At 38.3% G+C, this 18,130-nt stretch overlaps 1 protein-coding gene across 2 annotated transcripts in view; it reads right to left on the bottom strand.

Moving 5' to 3' along the window:
- Window positions 1-1,594: 1,594 nt before the first annotated feature.
- Arl5a (ADP ribosylation factor like GTPase 5A) overlaps window positions 1,595-18,130 on the bottom strand; it is a 28,421-nt gene continuing 11,885 nt past the window's right edge. The window contains exons 5-7 of one of the 2 annotated variants that reach the window (XR_003486328.2): window positions 10,647-10,798; window positions 6,921-7,749; window positions 1,595-2,548 (exon numbers count right to left, since the gene is read on the bottom strand). Coding sequence is in view for 1 of the 2 variants with exons in the window: in XM_027420441.2 (XP_027276242.1) it covers window positions 7,701-7,749; window positions 10,647-10,798 (201 nt within the window). In the remaining variant the exon portion in view is untranslated. Of the gene's footprint in view, window positions 2,549-3,299; window positions 7,750-10,646; window positions 10,799-18,130 lie in introns of those variants that run through there. The other variant, XM_027420441.2, reaches the window with a different exon arrangement.

The raw sequence follows: 18,130 nt of genomic DNA, 5'->3' as shown, positions 1-18,130 counted from the left end.
AAATTTTTTATTTTTAAATAACCTTCAGGATGGAGGCAGTGGTCTCAAGAATCCTTCAAAAGCAATCAAATAAGGCAGTAAGTGCAACAGGCAGTCTCTTTATATATGTAGTAACTGACAAGATTTTGTCAAAATGTCTCCAATTTCAAGTTTCCCCTGCAGGGTGCAGATGGTTCTGTGCCAGCAAATTAATGTCTACTAGTCACTGAGGCCTCTACACATCTCATTTACTTACAAATTGAAATTAAAACATTTCTATATTCTTATCCATTCCTGTTAATATAGCTTCATTTATTTTTTTAATTACTACTCTTATTTACATATCCACCCCCCTATTCCCTCGCCCTCCCATCCTTCCATGTTCTCCACCAACCCCCCAACCTATTCCCTAACTCCTCCCCAGGGATAGTGAGGAGTCCATCAAATTATTAGGCCCTCCTTGCTGTATCTGGGCTGCAACAGTACCCCTCCATAGGGAATGGGCTCCTAAAGTTCATTTGTGCTCTAGGAATAAAGACTGGCTCCACGGTTAGAGGTCCCATAGACTGTCTTGGACTCCTAGCTGGCACCCACATTCAGAGGGCTTGATAGCTTCATTTTTAAAGCTGTTTTTCAGATAGGGTCTCATGTAGCCCAGGCTCATTTTGACTCATTATGCAGCTAGGAATAACCTTGGATTTCTACTTCCCAAGTTCTAGGATTACAGGGATGTACTGCCATGCCCACCTTTATGCAGTGCCAGGGGGTAGGGGGGTGGGGGCGTAGGGGGGTGGGAATGGAAGCCAGGGCTTCGTGCATGCTAGGCAAGCATTGTATCAACTGAGCCCTCCCCAGATTCTTTAAAGCAATAAACATGAGCCAATGCTACTTTCAAATCCCCACGTATTGTGTTCAATAGGGAAGCTAGGAAGTTCAAAAGCAGCCCCAGAAAAACACCAAGCACAATGCTGTTGCCTAAGATAAATCTGTTACCTCCGGAGTCTTCTCTGTACTTCCATGTACAACTGAGACCATCTTGACTCGGGTTACATAGCCTTATTTCCACATCACACTCACCATACTCATTTCCCCTACACCATCACACTTCATCACATCATTTAACTAATCCATTCATACCCTGGGTATTGAAGGATGGACGATGGATGGATCTGTTGAAAGAATTCACATAGGCTCTCCACCACGTATAATTTTTACTTTGAACTCTGGTGCATGTGCAGCCTAAGTAGGGTCTTGAAAATGTGGCAAAGCCTTAATCATGTGAGGAAAATGTAGGACATAAGATTAAACAAAACGCCTCCATTTCCTCTGTTGAGCCGCTCACACCAACAGCTTACTGGGGAGGAAAGCAACAGAAAGTCTGGAACTACTCAAGGTACACAGAAAATAACCTGTAGCCATGAACTACATCATCACTAAACTACCTTATCACAACAGTTTCAAGCAGAGGCACAAAACCATAGGAAGACTAACACATGCAACTAAAATCCCATTGTGAGATGAATTTTAAGGACACCTTTAGTATAAATGGTCAAACGGCAATGCCAAGTAACAAAAATATTCTTTAACAGAAATTTCACACAGCCAATAACAAAAGTGCAAAAGATGTACAAGTTTATAAAATTCATAAAAGGACCCCAAATCTATGATGTTCCAACTCAAAGAGTAACCAAAGAAATCTAAGACAAAAGGAGGTATCATTTTTTTTTTTTTTCCCAAGACTGGGCTGGGCTTTAAAAGAACCAAATAAAGATGTCACCCTGAGCTTAGGAGCTTATTTAACAAATACAGTGTTCTCAGAAGACTTGATGTTAAAATAGGAATTGCAGTCTCACTTGAGATCGTGTACAATTTATAGTACTGAAACTAATGGAAATTTTCAATAAAACCACCAAACTCCACTAGAAAATCAAAGGACCAATTAGGACCAACATCTGTAAACCACGTGACAGCTAGAGGCTTACAATTTCGTCATTATGTCAGAATTGTGTTAGAAGATAAAAGGCATCAGGTTTTATTCTCCTCAAACATTAGAGGGACAGTCTACTTTTTTTTTTTTTTTTTTTAAGATTTCTTCTTCAGCCTCTCAAAGGTAACATACAATGCCGGTTTGATACACTATGAATGAATTAAGAAATAAACTTTGGCTGGAGGTGTAGAGAGATGGTAGAAGACTTGCCTTCCAAGTGTGAGGCTCTAGGTCCAATTCCAGAACCACAAAAACCAGTAAGATAATAAAAGCTTTGTCCAAAAGCCAAAAGGCTACAGTAGATCGTGGCATGCCAGTTGGTCTTGTGTTGCCGTCATTTTATTGGTGGATATCCAGGCTTCCTAGCATTGTTCATTGAAGAGGCTGCCTTTATCCAGTTTTTTCTGACACCTCCTCTGATCACTGTGGCTGTGTGGGGTGTTTTGGATCCACCATACAATTCTTGGATAGAAGTCTATTCATCACGGAAAGCTTCAGAAAACCGATCCTCAGCCACAGTTCTTAAGATTCAGGGGCTCACGTCTCAGGGTAGGCAATGGAAACAAAACAGAAAGGGAAAATCTGGAGACACAGGAAGGGGAAATAAGTGGGGCTGAACCGTCAAGACTTTCCAGAAAAGAATGTGAAACAGCAAGGAAACAGGTGTGAGGCCTAAGAGAAAACATACAGTTCACCTTTACTGCTTTCCCAGCTGTAACTTCTGAGACTTACAAACAAGGTAACAGATGTGCTTTCCTATTACACAGCCCAGCAGGGAATCCTGTAACCATTGCCTCTTAGTCCCAAATCCTAGCCCTGCACCTCAGAACACCCCATGATCTCACTTTCTAAACCAGGAATGCTCTCAACACTGAAACTTCAGAAGCCACCACATCTCATACAGCTTTGTTAAAACTCCAAGTACCTGCCACCCTATCTCTTGATAAGCTCACACCCATACTTGGGAGTTCACTGTCCTTTTCCTAAAAACCTTTATCTCTTACCCTTGCATAAATCTGTTACAAATCCTTTGGAGGGTGGGGGGCAAACTAGTTTTATTCATGTTTCCTTACAGTTTGATATTTTCCACTTTGTGTTTTCATTGGAATTAAAACATAAATTGTAACTTAGAACCCCTGTGGCATGTGTCATCAACAAGACAAGAATATACAATACCAGCCAGGAGTGGTGGCATCCACCTTTAGTTCCAGCACTCAGGAGGCAGAGGCAGGCAGATCCAATGTGGTTGGAGACCAGCCTGGCCTATGCAGTGAGTTTCAGAACAGCCACATCTACACAGTGAGATCCTGTCTTGAAACAAAACAACATACGATACCATAGAAAACAAGTATCGTTTATTACATGGACTTAGAAATCAACACAAATCAATGTCAGGCACTTCTTAAGTACACACTATGAGAAATGTCTACTACCAAAGATCCGCACATCGAGCAGGCAACACCAAAAGACTCACTCTTCCATTTAGGAACAGTACAGAGTTAGAGAATTCAAAAGATAAATATTGCATAATTAGCCCAATTGTATCCTGTTACATTTCTTCCCAATTTCAAACAATTTTAGGGTTAAATACAAGCACTCACTTCTTAAGCATCCAGAGTGCTAAATCCTGCTCTTTCCCTTACTCCACTATCATGGTCTTAATCAACTGCACCTGCTTTGAGGAACATGGCACATAAGTTTTATTTTAAGTAGCATCCTGAAGTATACAGAAACACACGATGGTTGGTTGATTGCTGGCTGTTTTTCTTCCTTCCTTTCTTTTTGATAGTCTTTTGCTATGCAGTCTTGGTGACTGATACTATTTAGACCAGGTTGACCTTGTACTCCCAGCAACTCTCCTGTCTCTCATTCCTTAATGCTGGAATTACACTTACACCACCACATATTGCTTATTTTGCTGTCTTTTAAAGCTTGTTTCAGTAAGTTTATTTTGTAATACTAGGTCTCAAATTACAAATTCCTTTAAACATTTAATACTCATCTTTTCTACTTAAGCAAACATGAAGAAAAATGGAATGTGGGAAATCATTTTAGGCTGTCTTCAAGTTCAACGCTATATAGTTTTGTTTTGTTATCCTTTTCCATCTTCCACTGGCTGAACTGGTATTCTCCAGAACATCACCATTCTTGTTTATATGAGGAGAATGTGAACATAACAATGGCCTTTGGTCCTAACTTGTGTAGCTCAAGGACCTGAAATAGTCTATGTATTTTTTGTCTTGCTGAATCTAGCTGTCAGTGTAAGAAGTTAATATTAAGAAGAATTAAGGTGCTAAGTACAGTATATAACAGGATTTTTCTATTGGTAGCTATAAACCACAATCTGAATCTAGTCTCCTGATAGACTCAGAATCTCTGATGATGCAGAGGTCCAGAGCAGTGAATCAAGTACTGGTGGGTGGACAGACAGAATCAAAGTGATTACTGAAAACCTAGTGGTCTGGGAATAATGGTTAGGGGCAAAGCTTAGAATAGCTTTAGATGAAAAAGAGCAACCTTCGTTGGAGGTGAGCAAACATCCAGGACAGCAAGGGCAAGCTGAGCCATGAAGTTGCCCCTGAACAAGAAATTCTACATTGTGTTTGGAGAATGAAAGCGGTCAAATCTGTTATGTAAAGAAACCCTCTACTTTGCCTTGAAAATGAGAATGGTACCAGGATACCAAGGGCAATTAGAAAATCCCAAAGTTCACATATGATCTAGGATGAGCTGTTATCCACTATTGACAAAGTAGAACAGACTATAGATGCATTCCCAAAAATGCCTGCAGAGGAAACTAGACAGCTGTCTATGATTTTTCTATTTACACTAATATAAACAGATTTTTGAGGTTGTCTGTACTGTATGTGATTGCTGTAGTTACAGCAAGAAATATAAAGTGCCTGTAAGAGAGGACCAACATTGTCCCTCTTCTGGGCATCCTAATACTATACACTCAGACAAAAGGAAAAGACACCTTAGGGACCTCTTGCCTGTCCCCGAACTTCCTGTGACTACCTTCGAGGCACTTCTCTCTTCGAGGCCAGGAAACAAACTCTTATTCTTTCTATGTCATGCCACACTATGTAAGACTAGGTTCACCACCTGCATTCAAAATACCAACCAGCAGTGCTAATGCACCTTTTTATTCTTAAGGCAAAATATCATAAGAAAAGGAATACTCATTCCCCACTGCCCAGCCCACTTGCCTTCTCTGTATTCTTTGTCTACTATGATGGCCAAGGTGTGCTAGAAATATAAGGGAAACTGAATTTTTCAACTAAAAATCTCAATATAATGGGAAACATACATTTTATAAATGTTATGACAAAATCAAATATATTCAAATGATTTATCTTATGGCCACTTTTACCAAGATATCAAGAGAAGTTAAACAATTTCAAAATTAGTATCAAAACAGGACACATGTACAGAGGTATAAATCTTTGTTCTTTTCAAAGCTGAGCACAGTGAGGTTAAATGAGATGTTTCTTTATACCCAGAGGTCATACATTAACATCTGAACCCTGATGGGGCTGAGTTCTGTCCCATGGCATGTAAACTGCCAGCATGATGTCAAGGGGTGCTCTGCCATATCTAGGCCTAATACTGTTTGACAGTTTTGATATTTTCATATATTAAATCTTTTTACTAGGTCATAATTTTGGTTTTATGTACAAGTACACAGGGATCATATCATTTTTTGATGCTTAGCTTAAAGGGGTTAAAAAACCAAAAACTTCATAGTTTGTAAAAGTGGTAAAGTTTCATGCTTTCTTATGACAGTCAGTAACTGACTATACTATGCCAACTTTAACAATAGAGCAAATGCTTTAAATATCCAATTAAGAATAAATTCTAACTAATACCTTGGCAACACCAGAATGTGCTGGTATGTTTAACTGATGCAACAGTGATCCAAGCAACTATGCATATGATTATTCAAATTAAAAACCACAAAGCCAAAAAGCTGTAGGTCTAGGTGCAGAAGGGGTGGGTGGGGCTGCATTACAGGCTATTTGTCTCTAACAAAACTAGAAAGTAGATTTGAGTCTTTAAAGGGATTTTTAAATATACAATAGGGAAATTCTCATTGTGATTTGAAAAAGTATGAGAACTATGTATGACCAGTGATTGAGGGCTGATTTTCTAAGAGGAAACATTAAATGCTGAGAGTGTCCTAGGAGCCTTACAGCAGATCTCAAACACAAAACATCCTGTTAACACTCATCTGTACCTGATGGCTTTAGACATTAAGTACTGCACATTTACTGAAAGATTTTTCAAAGTTTCATCAATGCTTGTAATGTGGACTCCTACCTCTTACCACATCTTTTTGTTTTTTTAATATTCCAAATCTTCACAATTTTGACTAACTTTCAAATTTCCAGGGCACAAAAAGCATACAGAGTCACTAAGAATATGTTAAAACAAATGATAATTTTGTTTATAGTTATGACAGAAATACCTTCAACTTTTAGATAAATTTTAAAAAATTAACAAATATAAAAGTGTTTGGGGTCAAATTTCTTTTGGTACAAATAATGGGACATGTTAAATTTTCTAACAAATTCTTGAAAACATTCAGAGTATTTGGATTTCCTAACTATTAAACAAGGCATTTTATGCAGTGAAAGAACATTTCTACAGAAACAAATCTGCAAATTGAGAAATTATCAGTGTTAATTAAGAACTGTGCCTATGTTTACCCCCAAATTCATTTCAGTTGTTTGTCATATAATTTAATGCCGAAAAAGGCTGCAGCTAAATTAATTACTATTATTTATAGAGTGTTACCTCTTTGGGTAGATATATTTCACACCATGATTTTCAATTAAAAATTACCATGATTTTCAATTAAAAATTACCTTGTAGATTTAATCACAATTTATGACTGATTAGTAGTTGAGTTAGCATAAAGATCAACAGAGGGGGAAGTCTAATAATTGCTTACCATGTAATTCTGCCCAGTTACGCCTGGCCAGGGGTCTAGTGGACACTCGACTCACTTGCTGTTACCATCTCTTACTGAGCAACAAAAATTGGTATACAGTGTCAAGCTTCTTCCAGCTTTGTTTTTAAGGAGCATCTCAACAATTCTGGATCAGGGTTGGCTTGTTAGGACAACACAGAGAACAGAGGGTGAACCACAGAAATGACACTTAACACCAATGTTGGTACTGAATGACACTAGGGTAATAACTAAGGTTATTATTTGTGTTATTTGCTTTTCTTTAGAACACAAATCAAAGCCATTAACCTGAACTTGAGGTATATACACAATACATATTCAACTTTAAGCAAAATACTTTCCATAATATTACATTTTTAAAAACTGGAAACAGTATCTGTGCTGATTTGTATTTGACTCAATGTAATGGGAAGGGGACATTCAACCTGGGGTGGGGTAGGAAAGTCACATTGACAATAAAGCTCTCCAGTTCAAATGTCTTCCTCTTCCTTCATACTCGCCACAGCTATACCATATCCTGAGAGGACTCATCATGGGAAAATGTCAGTCACAGCTTCAACGCACTTTGGAAGGAATGAGAGAGCAAACTGGGTGGTGACATTTCATCTTTGTTTTCAAATAAGTGGTCTTAACTTTTCTTCTAATAGAAAAACTCTCAAATCAGTTTATTATAAATATATGTGAACCATTTTTTTTTTTTTGCAGCTTTCAGGTAAAGTCAGCACTTTGTTGATAGAGTTCATGGGAAGAGGTCAGTAGAGATCATCTGATTTTCAGCCGTGACATCATCCACTCAAGTCCTTGGCATAACCTGTGAAGACAACAAAACTCATGTGATTATACTATGAACTAAGGCTATACTCTAGCAAATGGAGACTTTTACTAATCTGAAAAATTAAAACTGTGAGAGCAGCAGCAGTCAATTCAGGGGCTGTGTACTCAGACATACTAGGCCACGCAGGCTTTAGGTTCATTTTTACCTTAATGCTTAGAACAGTGCCAAACATGTTTAGGGAACTCACATGATCATAGCCCATAGAATGAACAGGTACACACACACACACACACACACACACACACACACAGCAGAGTGCAATGTATCCCAAAAATAAAAATCAAGAGGTAAGCAGATTTTTGTATAAGAGTATTCAATGAGGCATTTTTAATAGGAAAGAGTGAAATCTGAATGTCTGGAATCAGCAAAAACCAACACATTTTAGAACACATGCTATATAATGGTAAACCCTTCCTTTTCAAAAAATACTTGACATAAAAAATTGTTCATGACATAAATGAAGTAAAAGTAATGGGATATAGATATATAAATGTATGTAAATATTTGAGGCAATAAAGTATATCACTATTATTACTTTGTGTTGACCAATAAGTAGCTGAACTAATTAAAAATATAGAGAGGGATTATCCTTTTGACAAGAGAAACCAATGTGCAGCCAGAAGAAAACAGTCATTAGTGATTCTACAATAAGCTCCAAAACTGTCATATTATTATCTATGATGAGCACTGTATATATAAAAGCCGGCTACAGTAACTTTTCTTTAAAGATTCTCTTTTTATTACTTATGTGTATGTATCACACATGTGTAAGTAAAAAGGGACTGTCATACCCCTGGAGCTGGAGTTACAGACAGCCAATTAACATAGATGCTCAGAACCCTGGTCCTCTGTAAGAGCAGCATGCTCTCTTAATCACTGAGCCATCTCTTCAGCTCCTACTTGAATTTTTCTTTAAACTCAGATTTTTTTTTTATCAAGTATGAATATAAAAATAAAAAAGAATACACAAATGGATAGCAAACAGATGGTTTTTGGGAGTGGCTACTTTTCCCCATATTTAGACTCCTACTTTTAAACTGCCAGAAAACAGTACAAAACAATAAATGACTTCAAACTGGGAAATCAACAGCAGTTAACTAGTAATAAACTTCGGACTGCATTAGGTACTTAAGAGGCATTTTAATCTTCCCAACAGTCAGATTGCAATCTTTCCCATGGTATATAAGAAATCCTAGCAAGGTTAGCAAATGGCAGAACTAGGGTCAAGCAAGGCCATGCTCCATAGCCCATGATCTTCAACCAACTGAATCAAAATGGCACTCAAATGAAAATCATGATTTCAGTCTATTTCACAGTAATTCGATTTGAATGCTTCATATTCATTGACCCTTCATCAGGGAAAGAAATCCTGTCACTTTATCTCATTCATCTGTTGGTACTCTAGGTTTCTGCCCCTGCTGAATGTATCTCATCCCCACACTCAAGACCTCTTTTTATAGTATCACATTCCTTTCCGATGCTTTTGAGTAGATACAGATCTTCAGACCTTTGAAAAGCAGCAAAAAACTACTCTTCCTTTAGGCTTTTCACCCTATATCCAACTTCCTCTATTTCCTCTTTTCTTTCTTTTCTGGTCACACTCAGGTTTCTAGCTGGGCTGAAGAGGTGACTCAGCAGTTCAGAGCTTTTCACTACTCTTAGGAGGACCCAGGTTTGGTTCCCAGCACCCAGATGATGGCTTACATCTGCCTGTAACAGCAATTCCAGAGGATCCAATGCCTGCCTTCCTTCTAACCTCTAGAGGTTCCCACATGGACATGGTATGCATACACACACTCAGGCACATACATAGAAAATAAATAAAATTTTTAAAAGCTGCTATCCTAAAATCTACTTCCTCTTTAAATTATCACTGACTTCCTCCTCCTCACTTTCCCAATGCACTGACTGAGTTCACTCATCCACTGTTAAATTCAGCAGTACTTTTTTCATCTTCCTGGTCCTTGACCACACATTTACACAGCTCATCACTACTTCCTTCTTAATACTGTCAGCTCTGGACACAAGCCTAGGCAAATCACATGTCTTCCAATACCCCTGATTCCAGAAACTAAGACTCTCATGTCATACATGCTCCATTTTTACTTCCAATCCCCACAGGGTGCGACGGGGTTCAGGCTACGGTCTGAGGTATATAGATTAGCAATCTGCTAACAAGCTACACTCTCAGTTTCCACCAGTTTTTGACAGCACAATTTCCTTTTGACAACACTGCTGGCTATGGTGGGTATCTGCTAGCTTTACATATAAATCCTCTTTTATTCCTTCTTTGTTGTGCATAAAATGTGGATTCATCTATAGAGGACTAAGAAAGACATTGCATGGGAAGCACTCCAGGGAGGACATGCTCTCAAGCTGTGTAGCTCCTCAGTCCCAGGTTCATTATCCAAAGTATTTTCTGGTGGCTGGAGAGATGACTCACCAGTAAATAGCACTGGCTGCTATTGCAGAGGACCCAGGTTCCATTTCCAGCACCTAAATTATGGCTCATAACTGTCTCTAACTCCAATCCTAGGAGATCCAACACTGACTTCTGGCCTCCCTGGGCACAGTATGCATGTGGTACAGACACAGGGAACACACCTATTCACATAACATTTTTTAAAAAGTAAAATATTCTCTGGCTTCTCCAACACTCAGTGATACTCTTACTTCTCTATGCTGCTATAGCAACTGTAGAATCTACATGCCTACATGTTAATTCATGTATATGCATCTGTGTTGCATATCTTATTACACAATCATCCAAAGTCTCTGGTTACAGACACTGACTCCCTTACATATTTATAGATTTGATGAAGACATACATGTTTCTGAGCCAAACATATGATACCTATGAGAAGACATCTTACCCCTCGCCAGTAAGAGCACAGCATGCTTGGATATGCCACTGGTGGTCTTTTATAGAAGTTAGCTTCAAAAACTGGGAGATCTCTGCTACTGTCATGCATTCTTTTACATCTTGTTTATTAGCAAAAATCAACAATCCAGCTTTTCTTAGATCCTGTAAAAGCAAATAAAATTTAGAGGCAAGTATGTTTTCAGCTTAGCTGATTATTTTTCATAATTTTAGTAATCTGGACTATCATTTTTTAAATTAAATTTCTTTTTATTCTCACAGGCACCCCCAGCAGTCATTATACACAATATAATCTCACATCTCATAGACTGAAAGAAATAAACAAATCCTCGTATGGACTTACAAACTTCTCAGTTGTGTTTCTGTGTGTTTGTGTACTTGTACGTGTGGTTTATGCACTGTGCAGATATATATATGGAGGCAAGATGTAAGTGTTGAATGCCTCATTTTTGGAAAAAGGACTTCTCACTGATTTGCTTGGACTGGCTGGTGAGTGAGCACAGTGATTCTGTGTCTGCCCGCCCAGCATTGGAGCTGTAGGTATGCGCTGTGCTAAGGATCAAACTCAGATTCACATGCTTGAGCAGCAAAGATTTTACCAACTGAATATCTGCAAGATTCCCAGCATCAAATGTTTGGTGTTACATGATATACTTTATGGCCGGCCCTAAAATATGGCTTATACTTGACATCGTATTTTCTGTTTTTTTTTTTTTTTTTCGGTCTCTGGGTCTTTTAGTAATTCAAGTTACAATTTACCTTACAAGTTAAGGATTCTGTTTTCATTTAAGACATGTAAGAATAAGTTCCTTTGTGTCCTGTGATAAGTCCTTGCAAGTTAAATTTCCTATTTGCAATTAAGAATACATTTGTTTCTCAGATCTGTTAACATCGTATTTTCAAGCACAAGAAATATCTATTACATCAATTAAATAACAACAAAACAAACAAGAAAAACAAACTTTAATGGCTAGTAATAGCCATCCTTTGCTGCTGTACCAAAACTCTGCCTCCTTTACCTTTCCACATTACATTTTCTGCTTTATTAATAACATTCATTATATACTCTAATACATGTAAGTTGTTTTTGTTTTTGTGGTTTTGCTATGCAGTTTAGGCTGATTTTTAACTCATGTTCGTTTCTTGGACTCTAGAGTGCTAGAATTTCAAGTGGGCACCACCACTTACATAATAAACACTCCAATAAGCAAGCTATCAACTCTCTGGACAATTTAGAATAGCCTTATCTCTCAACATTGTTCTAACTGTTTATCTGTACATATCATCCCTTTTCTTCCAATCCCTTAAGTAAGTCCTTCACAACCATGATTCCACAAGAGAATTAACTCCTCAGAAAATGACTGCACTACAAGTTTGCAACAGTGTATGCAGCTGCTCAGTCATCAATCAATCAATTTATCATGTAGGGATAAATTCTCAGTTTGGAAACAGTGTGTGTGTGTGTGTGTGTGGTTTTGCTGAGTGTTCTATGCACAATCAAGAATGACTTAGTTACAGTGCCCTCTGCAGGTTGGAGTTGCCGGTTTATGTTAGAATATACAAGAACACAGGTAGCTGGTTAACAGTTTTAAGACTGCATATTTAATTAATTTTAGACATAGTTTGGCCCAAAGATCTAAAAACAAAATGAAAATTAAACATACATAGTAACTATTAAAGATATAAGTTTTTTAAATCTTATCTTAAATGAAAATGGACTATTACTGATAGGTGGTAGTGGCTTAGTTAATAAGCAGATTGACTTTCTGTAGGATGATTTAATTTAATTTCTAGCCTATCATCTAGAGGTTTTGCTATCTCTTGGCTAGTGTATGCTGAACTCTTTTATATAGGCCAGGTTTGCTGTGATGGCAAACCTGGCCTATATAAAATGATGGCATGCTCAAAATACAAAATTCTGATATAAGTATTGGCTCAAGTTAGGAAGCATATTCTGTACTATTTTATAGTAATTTAAACCCATTTTTTTTTTTTAGTAATTTAGAGAAGCCCCTAAACTAGAACTAAAAAATTAAGTCATTAAAGGTCTTGTACTAGAGAGATATCTCTGCAGGTAAAGTACCTACTAAGGTGCTAACAAGCATGAGTAGCAGAGCTTAGAACTCCAAAACTCCAAAAGTGTGTGTGGAGGTGGGGTGAAGCGGAGGGGACCCCCCCCCCAAAACTGCATGGCCAGCCATGCCCAAACACAGAGCTCCAAGTTCAGCTAGTGATTGCCTCTATAAAGATGGAGATGAATCTAAGACACCCAACATTAACATGAGACCTGTACAGCATGTGAACACCCACATACAGGCATGCATCCCACAGAAACACAACAATAAAAATAGAGAAATAGAAAGGGTCTCTAAACTAAAACTGTAGCTTCTTTTCTAGATCTCAAAACCCACACTTTAGGAGACCTTCGTGTATCTCAGATTGGCATCAATGGTGTTCTTGATTATTTAAAATGATCACAACAACAGCCATAAACAGGTATTTTACCCTTTTAAATATTAAGAAGGAAGGAGAGAGAATCTTTGCTTTTTATTATATAACCTCAAGACAAAACATAATATTATGACAGTATCAGAAAGCATATTTACTAAATTTTATTTGTAAGCCATCAGATTTAGGGTAAACAATGGTAACCTTTTATTCACAATTGAATTTAAATGTTCCCTACTGTACAAACTACACATGTGATCTTAAGAATGTGAAAGATCCAGGCCTGATGATGTAGGTCCATGATTTCACAACTATTTTGGGGGTTGAGGCATGCTGACTGATGTTCAAGGCCAGGCTAAGTAGCTTAATAAGACTCTGGAAAAAACAAACAGTTTTTAAAGACCGGGGACATGCAGAGTACTTGCCAGGCCTGGGTCCAGTGGTCCATATAGAAAAAGAAAAGTATCTAACATGTCTATTTAGTCAAGCAAACAGCAGCAAATGCAAACATCTACTTCTGTGTCATATACCAATACTGTCACTTTGTTTCACAAAGCTTCATTTGTGAAGACAATTTCTAGAATGAGTCATTCTAAAGATTTTAGGTTTTGGTTTCTGAAACTATTTTAAAATTAGTTATATTCAAAGTTTTATATGTCTTCTAAGATGAAGCCTTGAGAAAGGTTTAAAAACTTTTTGTAGCTTCATGTTTTAGAATGCACTGAAGAGGCATTTTCACATGCCTTTAATTCCAGAACTTGGGAGGTGCAGGCAGGTGGATCTCCAAGGCAGAGGTAGGTTGATCTCTGAGTTCAAGGCCAGCCTAATTTACAGAATGAGTTCCAGAACAGCCAGGACTACACAGAGAAACCCTGTTGTGAAAAGCAACAACAAAAAGGTTGTGTATAGCAGCTATGAAACATGCAACTAACTCCATTCATGTGCCTTCCTTCTTTCACCCACTTGTCACTGGCCAGAGCTCTACCTGCGGACTCTGCTCCGGCCCACCAAGCAGTCTCCTGTGGTTCCCAACACCATTTTAAGGCTCCTCCCTGTCTCTCTACTCAGTCTCCTTTCAGTTTCTAGTCAGCCTTGTGCTCTGTTTTTCTCCTAGCAATGAGTCTAAATAAGAATATTTATACCTATAAATAAAGGCCATTCAAGAATAGTTGTTATATTCCGATCCTGGCTCTTTAAAAAACTGGTTAGTCACATGAACTTTCTGGGTCTCATACAGCATAACAGACAAGGAAGAGGGAAGTGGCCAGGTTAGTGTCCCGAGGCAGGAAGGTTCAAAGGCTTTAGCACGGTTTCAAACACTGAGCCTGCTAAATATTAGTCAATCAATGAGCCATCAAACAAAGGTTTCCTGCTAAAGGTAAACATACACATTCAAGAGACAGGTTATATGTGTGTTTTCTCCTTCTAAACTCCACTCTGAAATAAACTGAAGAATGTTTTGTCTCTTTTTATACAAATACAATTAGAAAGAAGTAAGCCTCTTTAATGGCTTACTTCTTGTCTTCAAAGCTAGAATCAGAACTTGCAAAAATGAATGAACAATGATGACAAGACATATTATTTATTTTAATAATTTATTTATTTTTATTTTATTTGCATTGGTGTTTTGCCTGCATGTATGTCTGTGTGAGGGTGTAAGATATTGGAGTTACAGATAGTTGTGAGCTGCCATGTGGGTGCTGGGAATTGAAACCGGATCCTCTGGAAGAGTAGTCAGTGCTCTTAGCTGCAGAGCCATCTCTCCAGCCCCCCAAGATGTATTTTTTTAAACCCCAAAAGGTTTGACACAAATACCAGAATTTGAGCCCCAAATAGGAAAGATATACATTGGAAGCCATGATCACTGTCTCTGTTAGGGTATTTATTGCTGTGAGGAGACACCATGACCACAGCAACTCTTATAAAGGAAAACCTTTAATTGAGGCTAACTTACAGTTCAGAGGTTTAATCCACTGTCATCATGATAGCACTCAGACAGACATGGTACTGGAGAAGTAGTTTTGAGTTCTGCATATAAATCCTCAGGCAGCAGGAATAGAGAGTGACACTGGGCCTGATTTGAGTATTTGAAACCTCAAAACCCACCCCAGTGATACACTTCCTCCAACAAGGTCACATGTACTCCAAAAGGCCACACCTCCTAATAGTGCCATTCCCTATGAGCCTATGGGGTCATTTTCATTCAAACCACCACAATCACCAATAGCAAAATACGTATTCTTAATTTACAAAACCCACTTTTTATCAGGTTTCCTAAATTCCTGAAAGTCTACCTGAAGCATAATAAAATCTGTAAAGCAAAACTCAAAAGAAATCATTGAAATAGCAACATACAGCTTCATTATAAGTATCCCAATTTTTTTTAAGCTTTACCAAATTCCACAGAAATAAAAAAAAAAAATACACTCTATATATCTGTTGTATAACAATTTCCTCCCAACTGAAACATTGTATCCTGGAAGGAGACGCTTAAGAATCAGGAAGTAAACAATTCACACATCTCAGAAAGCTCCTGAAACTTACAAGACATGCAGGCACCCTGTTGCAATTTGCAAGGAGCTCCAGGGATGCTGCTTTTATAAGCAATTCAACCAGCATACTGTAGGCTTTTAGGTAATACTGCCTTTGTGTCAGCCATGTTCCTTTAAATAATCCCTTTCCCATACTCCTGTAAGTCAATAAATTCATCAGTTGAGCTTTGGTACAATATTTGGTGCTCTACCACTGCTAAGCCCTTTGGTGGGACATGATCTTAGTCAGGCTTCAGTGAATCTAAATGAAGACCAGCATGTAGACCAGGTTTGTAAAATGGTAAAGCAATTAAGAGGGAATGAGAGAAGGTCAAGGTGGTCTGCCCAAGCTATTCCAAGACACATGTGATTAAAACTTCTGTTAAACTGGAATTCCCAGAAAAACAACAGAAAGCCAAATGCTGTGCTATTATATTTCTACAAGGCTTAAAAAGCTAGAGCAGCAGTTTACAGAAGATTTAAAGTGATAAGAAAGCCAAGTGACAAGTGTACCTTGGGGTGGGCAATTGTAGTATATACATGTAAAGGCACACCAGTGGAGACTGCCCAGCATAGTCTTTTCAGCAGGCAGGTTTGGGTGATATAAAAGCTATGGCACAATGATGGCCTAGAGCATGTTAGAACCAAGGCGCTGACTCCAGTGTCAGACATTGTAATAAAAATACCCTGACAAAAGCATTCTGCTCTCCACTTGGTCCTGAACCAAGCTGAGAAGTGGAAGCCAGTCCTGTTAAGACTGACTGTGTTAAAAAAAACATGGAGTAGACTAGAGTGGCAGCAATAACACAGACAAGGAAGTAGGATGGTTAATGGTAACTGTTTCCAGATTATGGAGGACTAAAGGGCAACGTCTCCTACCTATGCTGTTCTAAACATTGCTTTTGACAACGAAATTGAAACATGTGATGAGATCTTTTTATGCTGTACTGCATTGTGCTAATGTTTCCTTTTTAGTACCTCTTCAGGAATCCAAGATCAACTAGCACTTACTATGGTGTTTTTTCAGAGATCCTGATTATGCTTTGTAAAAAGATTTCATTACATGATGCAAGCACTTGCACAGATGTGTAAAAGCACTCAGAACAATAAAGACTGCAACTTTTAAAAAGGTACTCTGAGTGTGTGTGGTTTGAATGTGAAATGCCCCCCGCCCCTTAGTTCCCAACTAGTGATGTTGTTTGGGAAGCTGACAGAACTTTTGGGAACAGAGACTTTCTGGAGGAACTAAGTTACCAGGGGTAGGCCTTGAAGTTATATAACACAGTCCACTCTATTTCTTGAACATGGGTGCCATGTGACCAGCCAGCCTCCTGCTCCTGCCTGCTGCTATGACTTCCTCACCATTACTGACTATCCTTCTGAAACTGTTCATCGAAAACAAACCTATTCTCCTGTAAGCTGCTTTTATAAGAGCAGCTTTATTACATGAACAGAAAAAACAAGACCAAAATGCCTGGGGAAAAAAAACCCGAACAAACAAAACCCCCAAAACCAACCAAAAAACAAAAACAAAACAAAACAAACAAAATTAAGACAATATTTTAGGGGCCCTTAGATTGTTAGGCAAAAACCTCAACACCAGAGGTGGACTACCTCTTAATGAGTTGTCAGCCAGGGAGGCCCTGAGGCCTCATAAACTATAAAGGTATGCCACTGCTCTAGGCTGCAGGCCAAAACTAGGTAAGAGTCTTTGGTTACAGGATATGGAGGCAAAAGAAGTTGTTAATGTGCTCCAATCCAGATGACTTGCATACTACTGGAAGGTACCTTGTGGGCTGCTAGGGGAAGAACTGTCATCAGCAATCTTGGTTGGCTATGGATGGATCCCAAGGAAAATAAGGGCCTACTGGTATAATAGTGGCACAACTGTTATGAGTATAACCTATAACTGTATTTAAGGTTACAGGAGAAAACTCACTAATGCTCTAAGTCAGACAATAGCCCATGGCAAGGAAGGTCACAAGCCCAAGAAGGGAGGCCATGGCAACTGTTTCCTTAAGTGAATGTGCTGCACCTCAAACTGCCCTTTAAACATTTCTCACATTCATAGATTACTATTGCTGTCAGCCTCAATAGGTTATGAAAGGAAATTTCTGTGCTTGCAATAGGGAGTGTACTTCAGAGACTCAAAGCCTCTGGCTGTGTGTGGTGGTCCACACCTTTAATCCAGAGGCAGAGGCAAATGAAATCTCTGTGAATTTAGGCTAGTGAAGGCCTAGACCTCATGCATGTCAGCACTCTACTAGTGAGCTATATCTACAGCCCTAAATTACTTAAATTTTGACTACATTACTAGTAGTATTTTGAAGGACTTAGCATAATTATAAGGTAGTCATATAATTTCATTTGGTGAAAGGAACAAGATTTAAAAAAAAAAAAACCTAAGCAACTAAGTTTAAATATTATTTTGATAACAGAGAATACTCAAGAACTGTTATATATCCAGGTATCTGTGATGCACTTGTCAAACTGCCAA

The sequence above is a fragment of the Cricetulus griseus genome, chromosome 6, assembly GCF_003668045.3.
Source record: "Cricetulus griseus strain 17A/GY chromosome 6, alternate assembly CriGri-PICRH-1.0, whole genome shotgun sequence".
In the NCBI taxonomy this organism is placed as follows: Eukaryota; Metazoa; Chordata; class Mammalia; order Rodentia; family Cricetidae; genus Cricetulus; species Cricetulus griseus.
The sequence above is the reverse complement of the archived record's forward strand: the minus strand, read 5'-3'. Positions and strand labels throughout refer to the sequence as shown.